The following is a 17534-nucleotide window of genomic DNA, read 5'->3' on the forward strand; positions in this document are numbered from 1 at the left end:
TAATATTCTGTTCACCGTATTATTATCATCATGGCCGCCAGTTTACTGAGAGGTTTTTCAGATTTGACTCATCATGGTGCAGCAACTTCTACCTTTCAGTAGTAAACAGCTGGTTCAGAGTGTTTCTGTCCAGCAGCTGACAGCGTAACATCATCTACTATTGGCTGTAATATCCTCTAATATCTCTCTGACTGTCACATGACGCCTCTCATATCAGTCACGGAGACGTTTTTTAGCATCATGTCAAAGCGTTTCCTCTTTATTTCTGTAGTGCAGCGCATCGGCATCATTGGCAGGTGCAAAAATTTGTCGATTACTCGATTAGTTCATCGATAGAAAATTAATTGGCAACTATTTTGATAATTGTATAATCGTGTAAGCAGTTTTTTTGAGCAAAAATCCACCAGCTCCAGCTTCCTAAATGTGAATATTATCTGGTTTATCTCATCATTGTTGGGTTTTGGACTGTTAGTCAAAGAAAACAAGACATTTTGGAACTTGGAATGGACGATTTTAACAATTACCTTACATTTTACTAACCACACAAATAATCAAGTAACTGAGAAAATAATCATTAGTTGCAGCCATAATGTTTTCTAATCGTTTCGAGTCATCCTACTACTGACGCTAAATATGTTACGTCTGCTGATTTCTGACAGCAGGAACCTCAAATTCCTCTTTTTACTCTTTGGGAGCATTGTTGTGAATGAAACTCGGAGCGGAACAGGCCTGAACAGTATTCAGACATTATAAGGGCGTCGACGATGCCGATGATGAAATAACAGCTGACGTTCATCAGGCTGAAACCAGAGATTTACCACAAGTTCGGGCAGTTTGTCGTACGAGCAGAGAACTTAAGGAGAAGAATACGGAAACGTTCTGGCACGAAGCCCAAAAACATCTACTGTAGCTGCAGCTGGACTGACGCGGCGCTGGGAAGCTCTCAAGAGTTTAACAGTCAGGTTCCACGAAAAGGAAAAAGACAAAAAAAATGCTGGTGAAATGAGATAAAGATGAGGTAATTTTTTTATTTTCTGTTCTATTTTGGAGTTTATATCCCAGCCAGACGTCTTTTGAAGAATTAGGTAACCCTGATACCAGAATATCTCAGGTACGCTGTTTGAATAAATTACTATTGAAGTAAAGAATGACGTCTAGCAGCTAAATCCTGCTCTCACCTTCTTGTCGTAGACGTCCTGCCAGTCGACTGTGCCAAAGAAACTGTGTCGCATGATCTCCTTAGCGTCATCCGGTCCGCCGCCCAGCCTGTCAGCCGACAGAGAGAGAGAGAGGGAGAGAGAGAGAGAGGAAGTAGACGTCAAAGTAAAAGACATCAAAAAATGCTGCTCTTTCCTAAAAGTCTCCCATCAATGGAACCAGAATATCCACCTGCTACTGATCCCAAAATAACCCGGCGGGGTGAACGAGTTCGCTCTGTGAAGCTGCGGTAGCCTCTTTTCAACCGTTTTCTTCGTCGGAAGGCAGAAAAAAACGCCCCGAGGATAATCAAGAGTGAGAAATTAGCAGCTTCACTTTTGTCTAACAGCACTTTTGCTGAATACAATTATCACGAGGAGGTTTTGTCCTCTTTCTAAACGCAGAGATGGTGTTTAAACAGTAAGATAAACTGGAGAATGTGGATGTGAGCACATTTTATTTCCTGTCCTGTGATTGAGAAACAGGATCTGAAATTAACGGTGTATTTCCTGAATGTACCTGCCTTTTTAACGTCTTTATTTAGACATACAGCCTCTGTTCACATCTGTGTATAAATACATGTTTCATATCTGTGTCTAACGCAGGTTTTTAATCTGTTGGAGGGATTAAACTGTATTTCCCATCAGGCTAAGAAACCACTCGGGATCCCCCGGGAGCTGCAGGAAACAAACTACCATAGAAATGAAGTACTGAAAGTTTCTGCTTCATTTGAATCAGAATGTGTAAATCCTCTTCCAGATGTTTTCTTTCTGACCATCCATGTCTAACTGTTTAAGTGTGTTTGGTCATTTTATGTCGTTATGCAGATGACAGATGATGGGGAATAATATGTAACAAGGGTTCCCAGCTGGACTTACACTTATTCACAGTTAGATGAGAAGATTGATATGACTCTCGTTAGCATAAAGACTGGAAACAGCTAGCCTGGCTCTGTCCAAAGCTAACAAAAAAATCTGTCTTTCTTGACTCTGAGCAGTTGACCAACAACCGACGGAGACTCCAGGAAGAAAACTTCACCACATAATCACTCGATTTGTCTGGATTAAACACAGGAGATATAACGAGCTTTATAAAGGTGCTTGTAGGTAGATTTTGTTACCTTTTAATGTACTGAGAGAGGGATCAATATTCTCATCTAACTTCTGTCAGAAAAGTGAATAACTGTATTATATAAAATGTCAATCATCTTTGTTTGTATAGCACCTTTCATACATGTTAGTGAAATTCAAAACGCTTTACAAATAACTGACAAGCTGATAATAAATGTAAACAATGCACAAAACTCCAATAAAACAGATTAAAACAAAGTAAAATAAAATAATAACTAGATAAAACAGATAAAGGACAAGGACTAGATAAGAGGGAATAAAACATTTTAAAACATGAATACTATTATAACCTTTATTTCAACTCAGAAATACATTGAGATAGAGACTCATTTACAATCTAATACAATAAATGATTCAACAGAATAAATATAATAATAGATATTCTAATCAGAAGCCGGGCTAAAGAGGAGAGTTTTAAGTTTATCACCGTATCCTCAGGCAGACTCGTCCAACAGCTCACAACATAAAATCTTTTTGTTCTGTACTTAAGAACGACTAAAAGACTTGAACCAGATCATTTTTCCAGTAAACCCTCTAGACCACCAGGACACCTCTCACCGAGTTAAACTTTGCCTGTGATGTACAGTTTAAAAATCGCGGACAGAGTGCAGTCACACATTTCACCGCGTCTGTTAAGCTAACCCATTGTTGCTAACTTTGGAGCTAACCCCCTTCACTTTTCCAACAACAGACGTGACTTTTTAGCATTTATTAACTGACACACTGTAGTCTGTACTGTACGTTTACTGTCAGACTGACAACTTACGACTAACCTTTTCCTCTGCTCCGCTCTCATCCACCGTCACTTCTCTGTCCCTCGCTCTTTCCCGCTCGCTACGCAAACATACTCCTTAACGGAGCCACGCGACCAGTGGTTTCCCAGGCAACGACACGGAGGTTGACTCACGTACCGGAACAGCGCTGCATAGACACTCCCAAACAATATTGATTTCCAAATGAACGGATATTTGGCGTTATTTTTGACATTAAAAAATATTCTTTGTGGTCTGGCGGTAGTTCTTGTTGTTATAATTAGAGGAGAAACACTGATTCAGTAAACGTTCAGTAACCGTTGAGAACAGTTAGACCCAGCAGTCTCCGTTAGGTTGGGCGAGTTCAAAGTTGTGAAAACAACGGGGGTGTTTTGAATACACCCCCGTTGTAACAGGTAATTTGTTAGTCTGTCCCTCCCGCCGCAGGAATAATGGATTAATCCTGGAAAGCTGTTGATGTAGCACTTTTCTCCTTATGAAAATAACACGGAGATTATTCGACCAATGAGAATTTAGTCGGACGAGAGCATATCGACCAACTAATCGACCAGTCGACCAGCAGACTACAGCCCCCTCATGAGCTCCTACAAACCCAATGGAGCAGCAGCTGAAAAAAGAAGCAGCTAGTGACACCGTGTGTCATGGAGGTAGAACAAACCTGTCTGCAGCCTCCACATGACAACAGTGGAGTTCGCAGTGACCAGAACTGCAGTGCAGAAGGGAATACACTGTATTTTCTCTCAATTTTGAGAAAATGGGGAAAAAACAAGGCATTTTAGTGGTCTAGAGGTTTAAGTCATCCAACCTCTCTCCCTTCTCATTTCCTGTCAGCTCTCTACTGTTTCATATCTAATAAAATGGCTGAAAGCTACTGCGCAGCGCTAGCCTTTCTTGTGTGTATGTCTGTGTGTGCGTACCGTTTGTTGGGGTCCTTGATGAGCAGCCCCGACAGCAGCGACTTGGCGTCGGCCGACAGAGTTCGTGGGAACTTGATCTCCTCCATGAGGATGAGCTCGAACAGCTTCTCGTGGTCCTGGTTGTAGAACGGCAGGCGGCCGCACATCATCTCGTACGTCACCACGCCCAAACCCCACCAGTCCACCGCCCGCCCGTAGTCGTTGTCCTCCAACACCTGATAACATACAGACATCACTGCTTTACCACAATGTCCCCATTTATCCCTTTAAATGTCCTCTTAAAGGAAGGGTTCACAGGTTTTCCTCTCTGTAATCATTCCTCCTGTTCATACTGGATATTAAAAGATCCCAAAACATTTAAAAGTCTCTGTGAAGCTTCTATTCAGCTTCAGCAGTCTGTTAGTCATATCAAGTGGATATCTGACACATTTACAGTCTTTTTAGCATCAAATTCCCTCTTTGTGTTTCCTCGGACAGTGTTTCCCTGTTGAGCTGCGGTGGAAGTATAGTAACAAAAAGAGGGACTTTGGCACTAAAAAGACTGTAACGTTGAAAGATATCTACTTGATTTGACTCATTTGGACGCTGAAGCTTTTATATTAGCTTGTAAGTGCATTATGAAGGGATCTTCTGATGGTCAGTATGAACAGGAGGAATGATTTTCACTCTTCATTCGGGCTCCTGACTGTTGTTTTAAGACACACTTGAAGAAATGTGATTTTTTTATTATTAGTTCCAGCTGAAAATAAATCACACTTTCAGCGACTGAAACCCAAGAGGCCACTTTAATCCATCAACAGATCAAATGAAACGTCGGAGAAAACCTGTGACTGTCTTCTCTTCTTCGTCACGCAGCTATTTTTGACCCTGAAATATCTGATAACCTCTTTCATATCCTTTTTTAAAGGGAACGATAACTTTCAAAAACTCCACCAAGATGCACGATAGAAGAAGTGAAATCAGTAACTGACATTCTACTCTGTTGTAAAGACGATATTTAGCTGCTATTTTTGAGGAATAGCATCTTTAGAGACTTCCACGTCGGCTCTAACGTTCAGCTGCTTGGTGAGAGTCGAAAACACTTTCCAGATTTCATACATGACAAAAAAAACACACACGTGACTTTCTTTTGTGTGGTTTTGTATTTTCTGGTTGTTAATTATTTGTCTGACCTCAGGAGCGAGGTACTCCGGTGTTCCACAGAAGGTCTTCATGGTGGCAGTGTCGGTGATGCCTTCTTTACAGAGACCGAAGTCTGTGATCTTGATGTGGCCGTCTTTGTCCAACATGAGGTTCTCCAGCTGATGAAGAGGACACGAGAGGAAAAAAACAACATGACATTTTGTTTTTCCATGTTAAAAGCACAATCACGTCACCCAGAGGAAGTGCAGGTGTTACCTTCAGATCACGGTAGACGATCTTGGCAGAATGTAGGTAGTCTAGAGCAGAGACGATCTCAGCGCCGTAGAAACGGGTGCGGTCCTCCGAAAATACTCTTTCTCTTGACAAGTGGAAAAACAACTGCAGAGGGAAAAAAAAGTTCACAAACCTCAGACATTTTTTTTGTCATATCAAGCTGATTCATGATCCACAGAGGACCAAGATAAAATAATCACTGCCGGACATTTTTTACAGTGGAAACCTGGAGAAGCTGTGATGTAAGTAAACACACAGTTACACTAAAAAGAGTAATTTAGGATTCTCCAATCATTACATTATATCATACGGCTGATAAGGAAGAGCAAGCGTTAGTGTCAATGGAAAGGAGGGTGTTGTAATTTTTAGGGCTGAAGGAAGTTTAGTTCTTACATCTACCTGTAGCTGAAACTAATACAGTCTAATACAGAAGCCCTGCAATAATATCACACACTTAAAGACCCGATAAACTGACCAGATCGATATATCAGTTGATATTAGCTCATTGCAGATATATCAGTGTATATGTCAGAGTCTTTTTTTCTTTCTTCATAACCTTTTATGTCTCTGACTGTTGTTTGTGTTCATGAAAACCAATTTTCCTTTGGGAACAAGTTTCAGCTGAGTGTTCCTAATAAACTGGTTACTGAGTGGATGTTTTAATACAGCCTTCCCCTAATGAGGTTTATGGTTAAAAAAGGGCAGAAAAAAAACATTTAAAAGTTGGTTTTTGGTTGCACTATGTGTCATAAAGATGCCAATACTGGTTAAACATCTAGAGCGACTGGAATAACGCAACATGTTTGCCATGAATTTGGAAATTGAGCGTTCAAATTCAGCATCTGTGCACTAGAGGCTATGTGAAAATTATTATTCCATAAAGAAATTTTTTATGCTTTTTTAGTTTTACTTTTCAAACAAGTTGCACCAACTCAATAGTGTTAAATTAGTTTGAGAAATTAGGTGGACGGTAGATGCAGGGATGTTTTATTTTTAAAAAGGGAAACATAAGATTCAGATTAAACCTCTTTTCACACCCAAACAATATATGTACATCCACTAAAAATGTAAAGTTTAGAAGATATGTTGCATCTTCTGGCACATATCAGTGCTTCAAACTCCATAAATCGATACATCACCAAAATAAATAAATAAAAAAACAACAGTGGAGACACCGAAGTCCAACAACTCTCCAAATAAAAGCAGAATAAATTCTGTTTCAACTCTTTAAATCACTGTTGTGTTGTTAATCAACATTCTTCAGTCATTCTTTAAATAACTTCCAGCATGAAATAAAGACTCTCACCTCTCCTCCGTTGACGTACTCCATGACAAAGCACAGTCGATCTTTAGTCTGGAACGAGTACTTCAGAGACTGCAACGCAAAATATAAATAATTATTTCAGACTCGGCCGTTTCCGAGCGTTTCAAACACGATGTTTCTTTAAGAACGGAAGCTCTGAGCTCTTATCTCTGACAACACTTCAAAAGGAGTCGTCGACCGCTCATCTACATGTAACGTTTCATACAAGCTACACCACGGTGATACTCACAGTTAGGAATGGATGTCGAGTGTTTTTTAATACCCTACTTTCTGTGAGCGTGTGAGCGACTTCATCCTGTGACGAGAAAAGGAAGAAGAAGAAGAAGAAGAAGAAGAAGATTGATTAATCGGGACACAAAAGCGGCTCGTCTGCAGATGATTTATCAACTGACGTGTGCAAAGATCAGGCTAAAAAACAACAAGTTCCTTTGATATAAACATCCCAGACGAATATCTAAATATTTAGAGCTGCAACACTTAGTCGCATATCTACAGGAAATGTATTGCCGACTATTGTTATGATTGTTTCATTGTTTGGAGTCATTTTTTAAGAACAAATGTCCAAATGATCTGATTCCAGCTTCTCAAATGTGAATATTTCCTGGTTTCTATGGGCTTATATAATAATAAACTAAATATCTCTGGGCTTTGAAGACACTGGAGGACTTCACCTCGGGCGTTAGGGAACAATGATTGACATTTTTTGATTTGCAATTGGATTATTTTTTATTGTTTTCACATTTAAAGTCTCAGCAGATCTTTCTATAAAATGTATTTATGAGTCATTTCAATGTAGTGACCAAAAAGTCTAAACAGTCTTATCAGTGAAAAAAGTGGCATCAAGAATAACACGAATAAAAGCTGATGATCAGGAGGAAAAAATAAAAAATAAAAAAAAGGACCTTGGCTATGATGACTTCCTTCTTCAGGATCTTCATGGCGTAGTAGGTGCCGCTTGCCTTCTCCCTCACCAGAATGACTTTCCCAAAAGTGCCTTTGCCCAGAAGCTTCAGATAGTCAAAGTCATTCATTGTCTGGACCAAAAAAAAAGACAGAAAGAAGAAGAAGAAACAGTCAGTAAAGTCACATCTTCTCTTCAGTTTAAGACAGCAGTCATTTAGGTTACTGTTGATGTTTTTTTTTATAAGTGTGAAACATTTTGTGCACTGAGGCTCCACCGTGGCTGCTGGAAACATCTACTTCATCTAAATCTGCCCGAGAGAAAGAAAAATACACCGACAACAAAGGTAAAAAAGGTGGATTGTTTTGTTAAGCAGACTTTGACTTTTTTTTCCATGGATACAGTGTGTGTGTGTTACGTGCTATTTCGTCACCTTTCGTTTATAGTGGCTGATGGAGGTGTCCATCTCCTCCTCGTTGACGTTCTCGATCTGGGAGGTGGGGCTGCACAGGATGCCCTCCTCCTCCTGCTTGGCCAGCGACTCTGCTACCATCTGGATGGCCTCGGCCCACTCGTCCCTGAACACGGGACACAACAGCAGCAGCGGGGTTAACGCACCAGCAGGAGGCGCTCTTGTTTTTGGTGAATCGCTTATAACTGTGTCTTTACACTGACTGTACATCTTCAGGGAAGTTAAAGGAGGGGTTCATTAATTTTTCAAGTGTGTCTTAAAACATCAGTCAGGTGTTTATATGAACAGTGAAAGAGGTTTTAATCATTCCTCCTGTTCATACTGGTTGTTAAATGTGCTTTCAATGGGAGTGATGGAGGCCAAAATCCTCAGTGTGTCTACACAGACATTTAAAAGTTGATGTGAAGCTTATATGAGGCTTATCAAGTGGATATCTGACACATATGGTGAAAGTGTGTGTTCATGTTAAGTTCCTCAAGTAAATAAATTAGCCAGAACTTCCTTTTTTTTTTTTTTTTTACATTGCTAGCATGTTGTGGAACAGTCTTCTGCAACACATCCAGTTTTTAAATGTGAGAGAAGCTTATAGAAATCAGCAGGTTAAGACTTATTCAGTTATTATGTATGTATATCATTAAAAAATAGATTAGGATGTATTTATGGAACATGGTCACAGATTTATAATGAAAAATGTGCAATGACACGGTTACTTTAACTATCAAACTGTCCTTGTATTTTGATGTGGGAGTTATTATATTTTATTTCTTAAATTGTGATGATGTGTTTTTGGGTTTATGTTGAATGTCTTGTATTCGGGATCATGTTGGAAAAAAGTATCTTCATTTTATCTTGGATGGATCTATAATCCATAAATAAAATCATATCATATATTATAAACATTTTTAGCATCAAATTCCCTCTTTGTGTTTCCTCGGACAGTGTTTCCCTGTTGAGCTGCAGGTGGAAGTATAGTAACAAAAAGAGGGACTTTGGCACTAAAAAGACTGTAACGTTGAAAGATATCTACTTGATTTGACTCATTTTTATTAGTTTCAGATAAACGGTCACATAATAATCAGGCAATATTCCTTTAAAATACTGATTAAAAACATGTTAAGTGTCTTGAATCTCTTGAACAGATGTGAACGTCCTGTTTAACTGACATCTGAACAGCTGCAGACTCTGACAACATGCCCGCCGGTCATATGACCTACCGTACCAGTCGTGCAATAACAGGTTGTTGTTAGCTGTGTCCTGTTAATAACATGAGGTAATAAGTCATAATGTATACATTATATTGTGTTTTGGAATGAAACCCTTCAAAACTTGGCGTCCAGCCTCAGACCCACACCCCGATTTCCTGTCTTTCTTCTCACTGTGTTGACGGACTCTTGTTGTGTGTCCGCTGGAGGAGAATTAAACACAAAAAACTCTCCAGTCTGCTTCACAACTGAGAAACACACACACACGTCTTCATCACATTTAACCTGAGACGTTTCACCTTTGGGGGATCTGTTGATTTTTTTTTCTTACAATAACAGGGTGCAGATGTAGTCTAAAGTAAGCCTATGTTAAAGTAAGAGAAGCAGTTTAGATGTGTTTTACAGGTGGTGAGAACGGTGTCATTTCAGGGAAAACAGAGACTAAGTTCAGACTGTTAGTTTAGTTGTATTGACTTTAAAAGCAGTTGTTGATTTCAGGAGGAATTTCATTAAAAGAAACCCCGAGAAAAGATTTATTAATCATGCATGAATTACTGAAAACTTGTTCTTCATGTATGTTGAACTGTATATGTAGACATTGTTGCATGTTGAGTCGACCTTCTATAAACTGACAGAGAGTCCTGGTTACAATAGCTTTGGATTAAAAAGCATCTGTTCAGACAGGCATTTGGGTAGCATGTGATATTTTATGTTTTAATTTGTCTATTATGTCTGTTCTCCTTATATATTTTATTTATCTGGTGCCTTTGTTTTTATTTATTTTGATTGTATTTGATTTGAATTCTTTGACTGTGAAGCACTTTGTGACTGGTGTCTGTGAAAGCTGTTATATAAATAAACTTTGCTTATTTCACATATAATTAACATCTAATTACACAGTTCTTTACAGGAGTGTTCTAGGATATAATAAAGAAGTTATCAGGAATTTATGGACCTATAAAAGAAAACTATCTATTTTCTTTAGTGTCGTCTAGTTTTTTACTATAATATCAGCTGAGTCATTCAGTGTTTATTTGTTGTGGCAGGAAGGTTTTGACAGTTGCTCCTCATCTCCAACACACGACAAGAGATTTCACCCCTTGGCAAAAAAACCCAAAATATACAGACACAATAATCCTTCTTTTAAACATGTTTTAAATCACTTTTTTGATGACAGATGACCCAAAAGCAGAGCTGCCTCCAAAACGTTGATGATTGACATCATCAGTCGTGAAGCCTCTGAGTTGAATCTTTGCATTTTATTAAGCCACGTCATCGTAAACGCAGGATAACAGCATGTCAGGCTGTAAACTTTTACAAGTCTCGTCTCTAAATGACCCGACTGTGATGGAAACAGAGGGCGGCTCAATGCGCAGCAGCTCGTAGACTCGTTTTCTGTTTGCTGCTCGACTGCTGAATGTTAGCGAGGTCGGCTAACCTACTTTAAACCAGATGCTGCTGCTGCTGCTGCTGCTGCTGCAGCCTCCATCGCCCTCCCATGTGATCGACTCTCTGGGAGGCAGCGGGAGAAACGCTCTTTTAATACGCCCAGGGCACACACTTTTTATTTCTCTGACTGAGTGAAATTCAGGTGTTCTTCACGTCACAGATGATGAACAAAGGATTTAAAATGGGAGTCTTACAGGTAAAACATGAGGCTGATAGTGTTTATGTGTGTGTCAGTGTGGGACAGCTGCAGGACTGAAGGTAGTAAGTAAGATATTGAAGAAGAAGAATTTATAAAAATGAGTACTGAGTATTAATAAAAAACAAAAATATCAATGGATAAGTAAAAGTTTGAACCATTACACATGACAACTGATAAATTAAAACACAGATACCTGTAAAAGAGGAATATTTGATCTAAACTGGCAACTCAGAGTCAACTTGAAAAATCCTGATTTGTACCAAAAACCAAATAATTTAACTTATATATAAAACTTATAATAGTGTGAATGTTTTCTTTCATCATTAGCTAAGAAATAACAGTCGCCAGCATCTTCATAGGTATTTGTTTTTAGATAAATTAGATGTTTTGTTTTTTTTAAATACTCCAGACTCCTCCTCCTCCTCCTCCTCCTCCTCGAAGGCTCACCTCTCGTCAGGTGTGTCGACGTGAAAAGTCCTCTCGATGACGGTGGTCCACTGCAGACAGCGGATGATGAAGGTGTTGGGCTTGGGCCGCTCCGTCTTCATCAGCTGACATTCTGATGATCGCCACACACACACACACACACACAGAGAGAGAGATGATGATGATGATGAACGGTGTCACACAGATATCAGACGTGACAGAAAGCTTGTGTCGGTGTCTTACTTGCTACAGAGAAGTTGTTGAGCGGGTAGGCCAGGTCAGAGTCCTGCGGTTTGTCCTTGTAGCCGATGAAAGAGCCGTCTGTCTTCAGCAGGAAGTAGCGCGGTCGCCAGTTCTTGATGTACTCACCTGCAGGGAGGAGAAGAAGAGACACCAACGGGTTACATCCTGCTCACCTGGGCGAGTCTAGACTCTTTGAACTTAAAGGGAAACATAAAAAAATCTATCTTTTAAGTATCAAACACTCACTTTCCTTTGCTTGAGAGGTGGTTTTCAATATTTTGTGGTTTGGTTCTGTGTCTGAGGCTGAAACTAACCATTATTTTCATTATTTATTCATCTGGTTCAAAGGGTTAAATCTCTGCATCATCTAAGAAGAATCAGAGCTTGTTTCAAATCTGATCCACTGTGGTCAAAACTAGCTATTGTTCTGAATTTAAAATAAACTTTAATACGAACGCTACGGTTCCAAGAACATTTCAATACAGAACCACACTGGTGAAGTGAAAGAATGTGCCGTTTTATTTTCAGCATCATGTTACAGTTACAGAAACACTAAGTGTTGTTTGCATGATTTGTAGATGTCAAAGTTAAAACTGCTTTTTTTTTTTTAGACATCTAGGTTTAACGCAGTATATATTCAACCACTAAATTACCATCTTACAGAGTTTCAACAGAATTTCATAGCTGTCTTTAAATCTCAATTGTCTTTAAAACAGACATATATATATATATATATATATACATATACACATACACATACATATATATACATATATATAATAAAACAGCAGCTGTAGTGGACAACTCATCACTTTCAACTGGTTTATTTAGATTATCTGCTGCATATTGTGAAATTAATTGAGTGCAGAGCGTTAACCTACATATTTTACAGCAGGGCTGCAACTTTATTATTTTCAATAATAAGGATTATTTTCATTCATTGTCTATTATTTTCTTTATTAGTTGTTTGTTCCATTAAATGTCAGAAAATTGTGAAACTATTTCCCAAAGATGACGTCCTCAAATGTCTTGTTTTGTCCAACAAAGATATTCAGTTCACTGTCATAGACGACTAAATATTAGGGCTGTAGTCAACTGAAATCGTACATAATCTTCAACTAATCGATTAGTTGTGGGTGGGTTGGGGGGGTGTAACGGGACAGAGTGCACAGTGAACTCACATTTCTGTTTTGCCTCTTCAGGTTAGGCTAACCTATTGTTGCTAACTTTGGAGCTAACCCCATTCACTTTTGCAGCACTTGAGGAAACAAAAGACCTGACGTTTTAGCATTTATTAACTGACACACTGTAGTCTGAACTGTACATTTACCGCCAGACTAACAACTTACCGTTAACCTTTTCCTCTGCCCCGCTCCTATCCACCGTCACTTTCCCGCCACTCTTTCCCACTCGCTACGCAAACATACTAAGCACTGCCCTATTCCTAAACGGAGTTACGCTACCGATATTTACGTTATTTTTGGCATTAAAAATATCTTTTGGCCTGGCGGGGGTTCGTTGATATTACAACAGGAGAAACGCTGATTCAGTAACCGTTGAGAACAGTTAGACCCAGCAGTCGCCGTTAGGTTGGGCGAGTTCAAAGTTGTGAAAACAACGGGGGTGTTTTGAATACACCTCCGTTGTTTTCACAGGTAATTTGTTAGTCTGTCCCCCCCGCCGCAGGAAATAATGGATTAATCCTGGAAAGCTGTTGATGTAGCACTTTTCTCCTTATGAAAATAACACGGAGATTATTCGACCAATGAGAATTTAGTCGGACGAGAGCATATCGACCAACTAACCGACCAGCAGACTGCAGCCCTACTAAAGAAACCAGAAAATATTCATATTTGAGGAGCTAGAAAAATATTTTTTTCTTAATGAATCCAAAGGATTAATTGATTATCAAAATAATTTGCGATTAATGTAACAGTTGACAATTAATCAATGAATCATTGCAGCTCTATTTGACAGTATCATGGAGACATTTGTTTATAATAAGTGAAAATATCTTTATCACCAGCCTTTTTATTCCTCTACTTTTAGATTTAGCCTAAACAAAGCTGATAAATATGTACAAACATCTGCACCATTTGTTGAGAAATATGAACACGCGGTTCATATTCAGCCCCCCCCCCCCCCCCCCCACTGCTCCGACTCATTAATTTGTGACATAATTACAACAAATGTTGGAATACATGAACGCGTCCCGGTGAGATGTTGACATCTTCCAGAGTGATGTTAGCACCAGAGCTAACGGAGAACAAGGCGCTGGAAACTAAAGTGTGACTGTATCAGCGCATGAATTACCTCAACATCCATCCGACAAATTAAACACTGATAAAACCGTTCTCACACATCCGATGACTCACGCAGAACAACGGTGTGATGAAGATGACTTCAGCACTGAGCCCAGATATCAGAAAACAGAGAAGAAGTGCTTTGTTTCTGACAGCAGTTCCTCTTCCAGACCGCTGAAGAAGAGGAAGTAAACAGTAGCCAGAGTTTGACTTTAACTGCTTTACAGGTGAAAATAACCAATAAATCATTGGAGCTGCAGGTTAGTTTAGAGTTTAGCTGCAACTAACAATTATTTTCTTCATCAATACATCAACTTAATTTAAGGTTTTGCTGCTGACTGTAAGGATGAAACAGCTTCCTGCGGCTCAATCCACCGTCTCACTGTAGTTTACAACCTCCTAACAACCTCAAACACACACAAAAAACTACCAACCCTTAAACTAATGTCACCGTCCGCAGTGGGAAAGACGAAATATTCAAGACTTTTGTACATTAAGGCTCTTTAACACCTTCTGAGGTCTGTTTTTTTAGGGAACCGAATTCACTGTTTTTAAAGATTTTTTTAAGACCTGCAGATATCCTGCGTTTAGCTTTTTTTTTTCCTGATGAATGACTTGAACCATTAATCAATTTTCAAAGTTATTTATTCACTTCCTGTCAATTGAATAGAGGCAAAGGTGGCCTAAAAGGTCAGATCAGCAGGTCGCCGGTTCAATCTCTGAAAGAGGAAGCATAAATCTGGGCGGGTGAAGTAAAAGATGGAAAATGATTTATCAAAAACTCAGCAGTCAAAAGGAAAATGCATCAGGGAACATTTACTGGTTAAAAACAACGTAGGTGGATTATTTTGTCCTTTATTTTGGTGACTTGGTGCCTCTAAGAAGTGTGAAGCAAAACTCAGATTCTGACTGACAAAGTGATATAATCAGCTGCTGCTTTATTTCTAGCATATTAGCTGCTGTTGCTGACTCAGTAAGAGTAGTTCTGTATTGTTTAGTATTTGCAGGTTAAAAGAAGAGGTTGGTTCATTACTAAACCGCCTCTTCAGCCTCAGATAAGTCCTGCTCCTCTTGCTTTGACTGGTTCTGTTTTATGTTCCACCCAAAAGTCCTTCGCTCATAGAGGCTGAGCACAATCTCCCAGGTTTCATTGTTAAAACTGGGTGGAAACAATAATAATAATATAATATTATTTCAATAATAATTCATATTGGGGCGTTGACATGCAGTTCACTACGGAGGAGAATGAAGGGTAGAGCATCATTTCCAGTAAGGTGTGTCCTTCACTAAATGTAAGCGGCGTAGGTTTGTTAGTAGCCGAGCATTTAGAAATCCTCAGACTTCAGTAGGTGGAGATCTCTGACTGTCTGGTATCATGAGACTCGTAGAAACATCACATTAAAGATGTAACGATGCAATTTCAAAAGGTCTCTCTAACCCTCCCGGTCCTTCCTCCAGTGACCCCTCAAACTTTACATTTGTTGCATCGTTCAGACCTTATGCTCATTTCACTAAAACAGATCCATCGATTTATGAATAAAATCATTTAAATACACTTTTTCTTACAATTGAAATTGGTAAAACAACTGATCCACCACCTTCACTACAATACCAGAGCTCAACAACAATGCTGTTCCATATTCAGAGTTCCAAACTCTCTTTCAAACACAAATCTCAAAAAATGTACCAAATTCAGTTTGGACATCCACGTTTCCGAACTGTCCTGATCCTGAACTGTGAGTGAAGTCTTGAGTTTTGATCTTTAACAGCTCAGAGAGCTGCGAGAGCTGCTGAGTTACTCACTGAAGGCTGTTAAGACTAAATTATAAGAGCACACAGAGGTGCAATAAACAATTCAGGGACTTGTGGGGGCCGGAGAGGAAGGAACCAGAGTGTTAGGTCATCCTCTGTATGCTCATAGTGCCACAGAGAAACTTCCCCCTGCTTGCTTGCCAGCTCCACACACACACACACACACACACACACACATTAAAACCAGTGTGGGAAACAACACACACCAGCCAAGTGCGGCTCAGACTGGGCTACAGCCCTGCAAAGCTTTGCCTTCTCTGCTCGCCGTCTGGCAGGTAAACAACCATTGTTTGGAGGTGCTGTTCTTCAAACTGGCAGGCTGGCTTAGGCCATGTCCACACTGAGCCAGCTAAATGTGAAAACACAACTTCACTTCTCTGTTTTTGGCCTTCAGACCAAGCTAAGCCGGTGTGTTTTTCACAATTAAAAAAAAAAAGTAGATAAATAAGTGGATAAATCTGCAAATACTGGTGTGGAGTCGTAGTGTGAATGAGTGAAAAACAAACCTCTTCTAAAACACTGATGTCTGGCTGCTCAGACAGTTGTGGATGAAAAGCATTTAATTGAATCTGTATCCTTTATTGAATATAATAAAGTTTAGCTTTCAACTTTTGCAAATGGGTAAATTTAGAAATGAAAAAAAAACTCAAAGATCCCATTTAGATCTGAAATCATCTTTTGTTTGCTGACAAGAAACTTTAGTAAAAGCCTCTTAAATGTTTACAACAAGTAACTATAACCTGAAAATGAGATGAGCAGCATTAAATATGAAATGTTGATTAGATTTGTATCTTACAGATTGAAAGCCTTAACACTTTCAACACCTTATTTTTCACAAGCTACAACTCACAAGTTTAAAATATTGATATGAGATGAACTGAAGTTTAACTGGGAGACCTTGACTACAGACAGTTATGTGTCCTTCTCTTTAAAGGACACATATTCTGGACATTTCCGTGTCTATATTTATATTCTGGGGCTCTACTGGAATATATCTGCATGATTTTCAGTTAAAAACTCCTTATTTATCTTATTCTGGCTCTTCATGCAGCCCCTCAGTTCAGCCTCTGTCTGAAACAGGCCGTTTTAGCTCCTATCTCTTTAAGGCCCCGCCTCCTGATGAGCCCACTCTGTTCTGATTGGTCAGCTTCAGGAAGCTTCCTCTGCAGACATCCGCTAGCTTCAGCGGCTACGTCAACAAACCACGAAACAAACCATAGTAGTAGTATTTCTCTACTTTTTCCTCGTTCTTAACTAAAAAATGTCAACTTCTGAGATAATTCCGTACATGTTGGAGCTGAAATCCGATCTGAAGAGTGGACAACGTGAACAACACATGGAAAAACGTTAGCAACAATGTTAGCAACAACCTTAGCAACGACCTTAGCAACATAGGCTACAGAACGGACGGCCGTTTATGGGCATGTGTGACCATGTTTCCACCATTATAACAGTATATAAATAACAGAAAAACACAAAAAGCTGAATACCGTTAAATTTAACTGAGAGACTCTACTTGTGGTGTTAAAGAGCAGTTAGTCTTTTCTTTAAAATATAATCTTTGGCTGAGCGGAGTCTCCTGCTGTTAGAGAGCACATCAACCACACCACGACTTTTCAACAACAACAATACTGAAAAGTCGGCTTCACATGTAATCAACCTTTTCAGATTCTTCCACCTGTGGCTTTAATAGTTGAGACATCCTGTCCTACAACATAATGGTCACAGGTTCAATACCCTCAGCAGCTGTCCAGTTCATCAGGATTCAGA

General features: G+C 39.3%; 1 protein-coding gene across 2 annotated transcripts in view; it reads right to left on the reverse strand.

The window, feature by feature from the left end:
• akt3b (v-akt murine thymoma viral oncogene homolog 3b) overlaps positions 1 to 17534 on the reverse strand; it is a 32264-nt gene that overhangs the window by 3060 nt on the left and 11670 nt on the right. Inside the window, exons 1-11 of one of the 2 annotated variants that reach the window (XM_042433524.1) lie at positions 12999 to 13032; positions 11650 to 11775; positions 11428 to 11539; positions 8092 to 8236; positions 7660 to 7791; positions 6987 to 7052; positions 6740 to 6808; positions 5416 to 5538; positions 5190 to 5318; positions 4018 to 4232; positions 1179 to 1266 (exon numbers count right to left, since the gene is read on the reverse strand). In XM_042433524.1, the coding sequence (XP_042289458.1) occupies positions 1179 to 1266; positions 4018 to 4232; positions 5190 to 5318; positions 5416 to 5538; positions 6740 to 6808; positions 6987 to 7052; positions 7660 to 7791; positions 8092 to 8236; positions 11428 to 11528 (1068 nt within the window). In that variant the 5' untranslated portion in view covers positions 11529 to 11539; positions 11650 to 11775; positions 12999 to 13032. Of the gene's footprint in view, positions 1 to 1178; positions 1267 to 4017; positions 4233 to 5189; positions 5319 to 5415; positions 5539 to 6739; positions 6809 to 6986; positions 7053 to 7659; positions 7792 to 8091; positions 8237 to 11427; positions 11540 to 11649; positions 11776 to 12998; positions 13033 to 17534 lie in introns of those variants that run through there. The other variant, XM_042433515.1, reaches the window with a different exon arrangement.

Source organism: Thunnus maccoyii, chromosome 2 (assembly GCF_910596095.1).
Source record: "Thunnus maccoyii chromosome 2, fThuMac1.1, whole genome shotgun sequence".
NCBI lineage: Eukaryota > Metazoa > Chordata > Actinopteri > Scombriformes > Scombridae > Thunnus > Thunnus maccoyii.